The 12,611-nt window shown below is 36.7% G+C and overlaps 1 protein-coding gene across 1 annotated transcript in view; it reads right to left on the reverse strand.

The window, feature by feature from the left end:
* Positions 1-647: 647 nt before the first annotated feature.
* The window catches only part of LOC125654509 (uncharacterized), a 222,826-nt gene continuing 210,862 nt past the window's right edge, over positions 648-12,611 (reverse strand). The window contains 7 exon segments of the mRNA XM_056142802.1: positions 648-2,033; positions 2,131-2,974; positions 2,976-3,368; positions 3,370-4,946; positions 4,949-6,292; positions 6,488-6,999; positions 12,367-12,371. Of these exon segments, the coding sequence (XP_055998777.1) occupies positions 1,606-2,033; positions 2,131-2,974; positions 2,976-3,368; positions 3,370-4,946; positions 4,949-6,292; positions 6,488-6,999; positions 12,367-12,371 (5,103 nt within the window). The 3' untranslated portion in view covers positions 648-1,605.

Consider the following 12,611-nt stretch of genomic DNA (forward strand, 5'->3'; position numbering starts at 1 on the left):
TTTACAATATTCACATGTGCATGTATATAATATATGTATAATCATAAACAGCAAAAACAAGGCAAAACGTCAACGAATATCTTCTCACATGGACATAGCTTTAATGTAATGGATGAATGATTCAACAAGTAACTACAAATCCCTAGAAGTAAAGCAGAGTAGTCTCCCCTTTATAGTCCGACAGCTGGGCAGTGGTCTACGGTACTAAACTATCACAACCTGAATTATACTCACTATACAGATTCATACGTGCAACACATAAATGTGGAAACAACAATGATTTGAAGCATGTGGACTATTTTTTTTATACATCTTGTAATATATATATATATATATATATATATATATATATATATATATATATATATATAGTCAAAATAGAAAAAGTTGATATCACACAGTCAAAATAATTCAATAAAAAAGCAGGAAAATATACAGTTCCAAAATATATTTAAATCACTAGCGCTTTCTGGATTTTAACATCCATCCTCAGGTGTATACAAATTAATAATAAATTTTTAGTGAATTATATATATATATATATATATATATATATATATATATATATATAAGTATCAAATCTAATGGAATTTAAGTATTTTACAACTCACAGGAGCTTTTCGCAAAATTGATAAGCAATAGATGAATTTGAATATTAAACATTTTTAAAGCATGAATATGAAATTCATATACTGCACATATACTGTATATTATTTTTTGCATACTGACAATGTTAAAAAGACACGACCTGTGAGGTGCAGTACATGTCTATACAGTGCATCTTAAGATTAAGAAACTTATGGGATCCTATTGCTATCTTGAGCTACATCGTATCATTACGGCGATAGTATGATGTAGCATACATGTATGGCAGCGATAGAATTCCATAGAAAATCGCCCAGCACGAGAAAATATTCCTGAAATAACCAAGATTCGAACATGTTTGATGCATGAAAGTAAATGTGAAACATTTACAATACTAAAATAATGTTTGATAGAAGGTTTGCACAAATCAGCCTATTGTATTATATTCATGATTTTCCTATAGTGACATGAGAATATCCGTGCGTGGTGCACCGTAAGTGATATCCTTGTGGCAGATCGTGAACTTTTAGCATCACGGAATAAGAGAGAGAGAGAGAGAGAGAGAGAGAGAGAGAGAGAGAGAGAGAGAGAGAGAGAGAGATGCAACAATTGCTTTATTATTTGGCGACTGAAATCGAATAGCTACAGACACAATCACTCCAGTTTACAAAAAATAATGTATCATAAATAGTTTCTACCATGTAGCAAATCGTAGACACGATCTGAAAAGTAGTTTCTACAAATGAAAAGTTTCCATGAATTTTATTCCGTGATTCCATCATCACTATTCTAATTAGTCATCTTTTTAGAGAAAAGTAAATGCATTGTCGTGTTTACTTGTCCATATCACCATCATGCATGTAGTGGATTATTTCCATCAATGCCAAATACATTAATATCGGCGCCATTGTTCAGCAACAGTTGTACGATGTTGTCATGCCCATTTTGACGAGCTATATGCAGAAGACTGGCACCATCATTTAAACTTAAATTAATATCGGCGCCGTTGTTAAGTAACAATTATACCGTGCTGTCATGTTCATTTTGACACGCTATACATAGAGGACTGACTCCATTGTCTCTATAAAAGTTAATATCGGCGCCATTGTTCACTAACAGTTGTACCGTGCTGTCATGTCCATTTTGACACGCTATATATAGAGGACTGTTTCCATCATTGTCACATAAATTAATATCGGCGCCACTGTTCAGTAACAGTTGTACCGTGCTGTCATATCCATTTTGACACGCTATACATAGAGGACTGGCTCCATTCTTCTTACATAAATTAATATCGGCGCCATTGTTCAGTAACAGTTGTACCGTGCTGTCATGTCCATTTTGACACGCTATATATAGAGGACTGGCTCCATTCTTCTTACATAAATTAATATCGGCGCCATTGTTCAGTAACATTTGTACCGTGCTGTCATGTCCATTTTGACACGCTATATTTTGAGGACTGACTCCATTCTCTCTACATAAGTTAATATCGGCCGCCATTGTTCAGTAACAGTTGTACCGTGCTGTCATGTCCATTTTGACACGCTATACATAAAGGACTGGCTCCATTCTTCTTACATAAATTAATATCGGCGCCATTGTTCAGTAACAGTTGTACCGTGCTGTCATGTCCATTTTGACACGCTATAAATAGAGGACTGGCTCCATTCTTCTTACATAAATTAATATCAGCGCCATTGTTCAGTAACAGTTGTACCGTGCTGTCATGTCCATCATAACAAGGTGCATGGAGAGGACTGTTTCCATCATTGTCACATAAATTGATATCGGGGCCATTGTTCAGTAACAGTTGTACCGTGCTGTCATGTCCATTTTGACACGCGATATGTAGAGGACTGGCTCCATCATTGTCACATAAATTGATATCGGTGCCATTGTTCAGTAACAGTTGTACCGTGCTGTCATGTCCACTTTGACACGCTATATATAGAGGACTGGCTCCATCATTGTCACATAAATTGATATCGGCGCCATTGTTCAGTAACAGTTGTACCGTGCTGTCATGTCCATTTTGACACGCTATATATAGAGGACTGGTTCCATCATTGTCACATAAATTGATATCGGCGCCATTGTTCAGTAACAGTTGTACCGTGCTGTCATGTCCATTTTGACACGCTATACATAAAGGACTGGCTCCATTCTTCTTACATAAATTAATATCGGCGCCATTGTTCAGTAACAGTTGTACCGTGCTGTCATGTCCATTTTGACACGCTATATATAGAGGACTGAGTTCATCCTTCATACATAAATTAATATTGGCGCCATTGTTCAGTAACAGTTGTACCGTGCTGTCATGTCCAGTTTGACACGCTATATATAGAGGACTGACTTCATTCTCTCTACATAAGTTAATATCGGCCGCCATTGTTCAGTAACAGTTGTACCGTGCTGTCATGTCCATTTTGACACGCTATATATAGAGGACTGGTTCCATCATTGTCACATAAATTGATATCGGCGCCATTGTTCAGTAACAGTTGTACCGTGCTGTCATGTCCATTTTGACACGCTATACATAAAGGACTGGCTCCATTCTTCTTACATAGATTAATATCGGCGCCATTGTTCAGTAACAGTTGTACCGTGCTGTCATGTCCATTTTGACACGCTATATATAGAGGACTGAGTTCATCCTTCATACATAAATTAATATTGGCGCCATTGTTCAGTAACAGTTGTACCGTGCTGTCATGTCCAGTTTGACACGCTATATATAGAGGACTGACTTCATTCTCTCTACATAAGTTAATATCGTCCGCCATTGTTCAGTAACAGTTGTACCGTGCTGTCATGTCCATTTTGACACGCTATAAATAGAGGACTGGTTCCATCATCGTCACATAAATTGATATCGGCGCAATTGCTCAGTAACAGTTGTACCGTGCTGTCATGTCCATTTTGACACGCTATAAATAGAGGACTGGTTCCATCATCGTCACATAAATTGATATCGGCGCCATTGTTCAGTAACAGTTGTACCGTGCTGTCATGTCCATTTTGACACGCTATATATAGAGGACTGACTCCATTCTTCTTACATAAATTAATATCGGCGCCATTGTTCAGTAACAGTTGTACCGTGCTGTCATGTCCATCATAACAAGGTGCATGTAGAGCACTGTTTCCATCATTGTCACATAAATTAATATCGGCGCCATTGTTCAGTAACAGTTGTACCGTGCTGTCATGTCCATTTTGACACGCTATAAATAGAGGACTGGTTCCATCATCGTCACATAAATTGATATCGGCGCAATTGCTCAGTAACAGTTGTACCGTGCTGTCATGTCCATTTTGACACGCTGTATATAGAGGACTGACTCCATCATTATCACATAAATTGATATCGGCGCCATTGTTCAGTAACAGTTGTACCGTGCTATCATATCCATTTTGACACGCTATATATAGAGGACTGGCTCCATTCTTCTCACATAAAGTAATATCAGCGCCATTGTTCAGTAATAGTTGTACCGTGCTGTCATGTCCATTTTGACATGCTATATATAGAGGACTGGTTCCATCATCGTCACATAAATTAATATTGGCGCCATTGTTCAGTAACAGTTGTACCGTGCTGTCATGTCCATTTTGACACGCTATATATAGAGGACTGGTTCCATCATCGTCACATAAATTAATATTGGCGCCATTGTTCAGTAACAGTTGTACCGTGCTGTCATGTCCATTTTGACACGCTATATATAGAGGACTGGTTCCATCATCGTCACATAAATTGATATCGGCGCCATTGTTCAGTAACAGTTGTACCGTGCTGTCATGTCCATTTTGACACGCTATAAATAGAGGACTGGTTCCATCATCGTCACATAAATTGATATCGGCGCCATTGTTCAGTAACAGTTGTACCGTGCTGTCATGTCCATTGTGACATGCTATATATAGAGGACTGACTCCATTCTTCTTACATAAATTAATATCGGCGCCATTGTTCAGTAACAGTTGTACCGTGCTGTCATGTCCATTTTGACACGCTATAAATAGAGAACTGGCTCCATACTTGTTACATAAATTAATATCGGCGCCATTGTTCAGTAACAGTTGTACCGTGCTGTCATATCCATTTTGACACGCTATATATAGAGGACTGGCTCCATTCTTCTCACATAAAGTAATATCGGCGCCATTGTTCAGTAACAGTTGTACCGTGCTGTCATGTCCATTTTGACACGCTATATATAGAGGACTGACTCCATTCTTCTTACATAAATTAATATCGGCGCCATTGTTCAGTAACAGTTGTACCGTGCTGTCATGTCCATTGTGACATGCTATATATAGAGGACTGACTCCATTCTTCTTACATAATTAATATCGACGCCATTGTACAGTAACAGTTGTACCGTGCTGTCATGTCCATTTTGACACGCTATAAATAGAGGACTGGCTCCATTCTTGTTACATAAATTAATATCGGCGCCATTGTTCAGTAACAGTTGTACCGTGCTGTCATGTCCATTTCCACACGCTATATGTAGAGGACTGGCTGCATTCTTCTCACATAAATTAATATCGGCGCCATTGTTCAGTAACAGTTGTACCGTGCTGTCATGTCCATTTTGACACGCTATAAATAGAGGACTGGTTCCATCATCGTCACATAAATTGATATCGGCGCCATTGTTCAGTAAGAGTTGTACCGTGCTGTCATGTCCATTTTGACACGCTATATATAGAGGACTGACTCCATTCTTCTTACATAAATTAATATCGGCGCCATTGTTCAGTAACAGTTGTACCGTGCTGTCATGTCCATTTTGACACGCTATATATAGAGGACTGGCTCCATTCTTCTCACATAAAGTAATATCGGCGCCATTGTTCAGTAACAGTTGTACCGTGCTGTCATGTCCATTTTGACACGCTATATATAGAGGACTGGCTCCATTCTTCTCACATAAATTAATATCGGCGTCATTGTTCAGTAACAGTTGTACCGTGCTGTCATGTCCATTTTGACACGCTATATGTAGAGGACTGGCTCCATTCTTCTCACATAAATTAATATCGGCGTCATTGTTCAGTAACAGTTGTACCGTGCTGTCATATCCATTTTGACACGCTATATATAGAGGACTGGCTCCATTCTTCTCACATAAAGTAATATCGGCGTCATTGTTCAGTAACAGTTGTACCGTGCTGTCATGTCCATTGTGACACGCTATATATAGAGGACTGGCTCCATTCTTCTCACATAAAGTAATATCGGCGTCATTGTTCAGTAATAGTTGTACCGTGCTGTCATGTCCATCATAACAAGGTGCATGTAGAGCACTGTTTCCATCATTGTCACATAAATTAATATCAGCGCCATTGTTCAGTAACAGTTGTACCGTGCTGTCATGTCCATTTTGACACGCTGTAAATAGAGGACTGGTTCCATCATCGTCACATAAATTGATATCGGCCCCATTGTTCAGTAACAGTTGTACCGTGCTGTCATGTCCATTTTGACACGCTATATATAGAGCACTGACTCCATTCTTCTTACATAAATTAATATCGGCGCCATTGTTCAGTAACAGTTGTACCGTGCTGTCATGTCCATTTTGACACGCTATACATAGAGGACTGGCTCCATTCTTCTCACATAAAGTAATATCGGCGCCATTGTTCAGTAACAGTTGTACCGTGCTGTCATGTCCATTTTGACACGCTATATATAGAGGACTGGCTCCATTCTTCTCACATAAAGTAATATCGGCGTCATCGTTCAGTAACAGTTGTACCGTGCTGTCATGTCCATTTTGACACGCTATATATAGAGGACTGGCTCCATTCTTCTCACATAAATTAATATCGGCGTCATTGTTCAGTAACAGTTGTACCGTGCTGTCATATCCATTTTGACACGCTATATATAGAGGACTGGCTCCATTCTTCTCACATAAAGTAATATCGGCGTCTTTGTTCAGTAACAGTTGTACCGTGCTGTCATGTCCATTTTGACACGCTATATATAGAGGACTGGCTCCATTCTTCTCACATAAAGTAATATCGGCGTCATTGTTCAGTAATAGTTGTACTGTGCTGTCATGTCCATCATAACAAGGTGCATGTAGAGCACTGTTTCCATCATTGTCACATAAATTAATATCAGCGCCATTGTTCAGTAACAGTTGTACCGTGCTGTCATGTCCAGTTTGACACGCTATAAATAGAGGACTGGTTCCATCATCGTCACATAAATTGATATCGGCGCCATTGTTCAGTAACAGTTGTACCGTGCTGTCATGTCCATTTTGACACGCTATATATAGAGGACTGACTCCATTCTTCTTACATAAATTAATATCGGCGCCATTGTTCAGTAACAGTTGTACCGTGCTGTGATGTCCATTTTGACACGCTATATATAGAGGACTGAATCCATCCTTGTGACGTAAATTAATATCGGCGCCATTGGATAGTAAACACTCAATTGTGGCTAGGGAATCTTTTGTAGTTAATGAATCGGCATCTCCATCATTTAGTACTGCACACATCAATGGTGTTAAACCGTGATCGTCAAACATATTTATGCTCTCCGTATGATGAATTAGTGTTTGAGTCATTTCAAAGTTATGAAAGAATGATGCTATGTGTAAGGCATAAAATCCTCCCCATACCACATTCGAGAATTCAACACCATACGTTTGTAAATAAACTTCATATAACGCCGTATTTCCATTGGCGCATATGGAAGCAAACGTTGAAAATTCATCAGATAGTGCGTTGTTCTTTAAGCAGGATAATGCTATCTCATCATGGCAAAATATAATTAGAGCACTTAGCGGAGTTACCTCCTCCTGAGTTAAAAAAACCCCAATTCTTGAGATTATGTTGTTTTCCTTTACCTTTCCAAATTCATCTTCATCGACTTTCACAAGTACATGTTTACGTTTTAGATTGAGTGAAATATAATTTTCCTTTTCTAAGTGTTTTATGAAGGAAACGATTACCTCTTTGTTTCGCAAACATGGATTGAGGACAACATCAAGCACATTTTCTGTCTGTATATCCAACAGAAACCTTTGCACAAGATTATCTGTGTATCTGTCAGGCAAGTAAACAGTGAAAGCGTCACGCTCTTGTTTGCCATCTTCTATTTTCACTCTTTGTCGTAGGAAGCCGCTGTCTGCGTATTTGATTGTTTGTTTGGGAAATCTAGCTCCAACAACAACCGTGGTTATCTCCTGAAGAAAATCATGTAGGAATTCATATGAATTACCCACACACCTTACAAAGGACCCTTTCAGTGATTCAAAACCTGTAATCACTCTTGCGATTGGTGTGTTGTCGGGAAGACCACTCATTCTAAGAACGTCTTGATATTTTTCATCTCGCAAATTCGAGTTAGGAGAATCCTCCATATCATTTACGTTTACATTGTTGTTGAAAACAACAAGGAAAATTAGAGAGCAGTACTTTGATTTCTCGTTAGGTCTTTCACTGTTCTGATAAATTTCAATTTCTTCTCTCACTACCTCAAATGGATTCTTAAAAAATTTAACTCCTCTTTTCTCATATCTCGATTCACTGGAAAATAATTTGCAAAGCAATGGAAAGTAAGCATCTGATTTTATTATTTCCTCTATCTCGTCTTCTGTAAACTTAACACTTTCTGTATACTGATGCAGTATGTTTCGTTTTTCGTCTCTGGAGAGCTTACATGCATCATCATCTATTCTTATTGAATTATTGATCTCCTTCATTATTCCTTTCAATCTTTTATCTTGAAACACACACAATCTACACGACAAAAGAATTTTTACTTCTTTCAGATAAGTTTTCAATGTCTTCTCATATTTTTTCCATTCTACATATTCAGAATCAATAAAAGACTCCTTTCCGATCGGATCGTGAAGCACAAACATTTTCTTAAAAAGTCCAGTAGAGCAGGCTTTTTTTATTTCCTTGACGTCGTCAACAGGAATAACATCCCAACCCTGTCGCTTGTATTTCAGGGCAATGTGTTGTATAATGGCTGACTTTCCGGATCCAGAATTCCCAACAACTGTAACGAAGTTTTGTTTTTTTTATTTTATTTTGTACTGTTTCACTAGCCTTGGTGGGCACGAACCACCTGTCGTCCTCATTCCAATCCAAAAGAATGGGATTTTTCAAACTGTGATCTGAAAATATTTCATATTGTTAAATGTTCATGTTTTATTATGCTAACACTTCTAAAAAATTATGAACATTTTTGTCAGAAAATTAATTGCTTTTAGAAAGTTTACAACTTTCCCAAAACTGTACTTTACAACCATTTTTAATACGTGAAACACTTAACAGGAATTGGTAACATAAGCACCAATTAATGCACTTACACAAATATATTGTAAACAGTTATGTATATATCTAAGCTGTACTTTATTAAGTAAAGTTGATCCAACATTGATTTGCTTTTGCCAATGAAGAGTGAACCATATAGGTAAATCTTTTTCTTTATATTAGTTTATCTTTTTTGTTGTGCATAGAATAATTCTTTATTCCTTTCGTGTTTGAATATTTCATCCAACATAAAGAACTCATGTATAGTTAACACAGGGGGGTGATGATATATTTCAAATACATGCACGCTAAATCGGTGTCCTCAACCGTCACTTTTTCATACATATAGGCCTAGTATTTATCATCAAATAAACTCAGATGTTATGGTCCAGATGTTATGAACCCGGATGCTATGATTGCTTACGATTATTGTGCAATTTTCTGCTCCCCTTGACTTCTTCGTCATCTACAAAAGATTGAATACACATTGATAATAGTGATAGGTTAATGTTGGACGATAGACGTATTGAACACCAACACAGCAGAAAATAATTGTTTTAATATTTTAACAGATCACATTATTTACAATACTGGGTATGGCGCAGAGTTTTCTCCCTTTTTATCAAATAACTCTATAATGTGGCTTTTATTTTCTTTGCAAATGAAGTAATGAAGTATTTGAATTATGTATTCCGTGTGGTTATTTCACAAGTACTCCTGTCAACTAGAGGTTCATAGGCAACACACACACATACACACACACACACACACACACTGACACACACACACACACACTGACACACACACACACACACACTGACACACACACACACACACACACACACACAATGCACCGAAATGATCATCGACACGAACAACTAAATTGTCTCTTCGGGACCAACTGTCTCCTCTTCAGTAGAAGCAAAAAGAGTTACATAATGTGGCCAATATTAACGGAGTATAATATCAAAACAACATAAATTACATATAAATTCACCTAACACTACAAGTACACTAAATCTACAAACGTATTTACACAGCACACTACATGTTTTTGGTTTTTAGGCTTGCCAATCAATGTTAAGAGCGGTGCCAATTAGGACATGTCCTATTCGTTCAGAGAACATCCAGAAGACTTTGGTCAAATCACGTCATTACGTAATGCTATGCGACTCTATATAAAATGATGGTTTAAAAAAACCCACACAAATATGTATTATTTTTACTCTGTCAGTAACTAAATCCGTAGCAGAGTTTAAAAAAGAATTTCCTTATTGATCAAAAATGTATAATACTGTCTATCTATCTTTATATACTCCTGTTTGAAATGAAATGAACGTTTGTTCACTTGAAATACGCCGAAATTGTTAAGGTAATAAGACTCGCGCTTTATTCATCGGGAGTTTTTCTAAACAACAAAAGTGCATCAATTTGTTACTTGTTACATAAAGAATCATGAGAATCTGCAGAACAAAATGATTATAAACATTTTATTACAGATGCAAAACTCATCATCTTGATAAACTGCGCAAAGTAGGTACCGAATTTTTCACACTTTTCTCGCATCCAGTATTTACTCCTTCGGTTTAAAATCATATAATGACGCAGCCTCTGCGACTGTAAGCGCTTATCGACTGATGCTGGGGCTATTTTTTGGTTATTTTACTATTCGGTTACGAAATCAGCTTACACATAATTTATTAATCCAGTTATGAAAGAATGTTCTTGACATAGATAGGATATATCCAGATTTTCCACATCTAAATGAAATTAGTCATAGCTACATAAAACAGTTCATCGTACCACTAACTATTTATAGTGACATTTCAGTGATGGTAAATACTATCAAAATATTCACTGTTAGTTCCATCTCGGTTGGTGGTTTGACGTGATCTCGACACCTTCCGTCGACGTAATATGATGATAATGAAGATCAGCACTACGAGACACAGCACAACCACGGGCGTCACTACTGCAGCGATCCATCCCCGCCCACCAGGTTCCTCTGTCATTTTTCTACAATATTAATATCAAGACAATGCTTAGTTCAAGGAAATGATTCATAATTCCTGTTCTAATCAAACAATCATGTCTATCATATCATTCATTTCTGTTTAAACAGAACATGTCATGTATTAATTGTTATCGTTTTATTTCCTAGAAATGGTGTAAACGATTTGTCAAATAATTTTCATTATTAAAAAAATTAAAATAAAGTTGATTATGTACACCATTTTATGCTGATATATTGCAAAGGGTTCGCAACTGGGCTAGAACATGTAGAAGAAATCAGACCAGTTTGGTTTAAGAAAGATATTAATAATGAAATGGCATGAATCAATTAATTATTTACGATAAATGAATCGTTAAACTACATACTTGATTCATAAATACTTATTAGGTAAAACAGAATACCGCTAATTATGAGATAACGAAATATTCACCGCACTGTTCTGCATGTAAATTATTGTCAACCGAGGCGCTGAATTTTACTCGTCAAACAAAAACATCTAACGTAGAATGCATGAAGTTCCATTTATAAACCCTTTACCACCACAAAGTTGTAGTCATATTAATCAGTTGACGATCAGCTGACTCGAAGATATTGCCCCCGGAGCGGTGTGTCTGTTTGATTTTTATCAAATATTTATACATTGTAAATGAATGTTTAGAATGCAAATTATGAATGATGCTTCATCTTAAATTGCCCAATAAAGCTATACTAAAACTTAAGACGAGTTGCGCGCGCATGCAAGTAACACATTTGATTTGTATTATGTTACCTGTTGTCAGGTTTTGTTTCTCTTTCTTACATAACATCAACCTCGCTGATGAAATTGCTATTTATTCTCAGAAGGAAACAATATTTCATTTTTCAAATATTTCTTAGCAAAGCGGAATTCATTACATAAAAATGTGAGAAATCAAAATTTCATTACATCATGATATTACATAATATTGACTCGGACATTCGATTCTGTTGCTGTTACGGGATGATGGACTTTAGTAGCACAAGGGCGTTACACCATCTATTACTATCAAAATTTCGTTAAAAATATTATTATTAAAGTCCCCCAAATGAATAAGGTCAAGAATGTTATTTCGATTCGATGATTTTTGTCACTCACAAGTTTTACGTGAAGTGCTACTGTATGATCTATGATTGGCGCTCACGGTCATAACAGTGGGATTATTTTATCATGGTAACGTCAACCGTGACACAGAACCCCCATTTTAAGGTTATAGGTTTTAAAGTCCTTATAAATATCAAAGTACTGAAAGTATTGGGAGTTGATTCTACATAGATTTACACCAGACACTTGTAGGATTGAGAAATTTGAAAAAATTGAAAAGTATCCTCAACAGCCATAATTTTATGCATAAATGTACATGTATGTTGTGTCTCTATAAAAATCAAAGCACAATTATTCATGTCTACTTACATGTACATATAGACTGGTATTATAAAGTTAATACCTTGTCTTGGCTGTATTTTACCAGTACAACATATTATATACATTTACTCTTAGAATTGCTCATTTTGTCAAAATATGTCACTACATTGATATTCAGACACGCATTTTCTTTTTTGAAAATCCATAAATAACTTAGAGGCCGGCAATTGGGTATAAAAGCAGCCAATCGGTGAAGATGGTGAAATATATGAATTTTCTGGTCACATTCAGATTGCAGCACTTATTTTGCAAAAATAAAGATTAAGC

Source organism: Ostrea edulis, chromosome 7 (assembly GCF_947568905.1).
Source record: "Ostrea edulis chromosome 7, xbOstEdul1.1, whole genome shotgun sequence".
Lineage (NCBI taxonomy): Eukaryota > Metazoa > Mollusca > Bivalvia > Ostreida > Ostreidae > Ostrea > Ostrea edulis.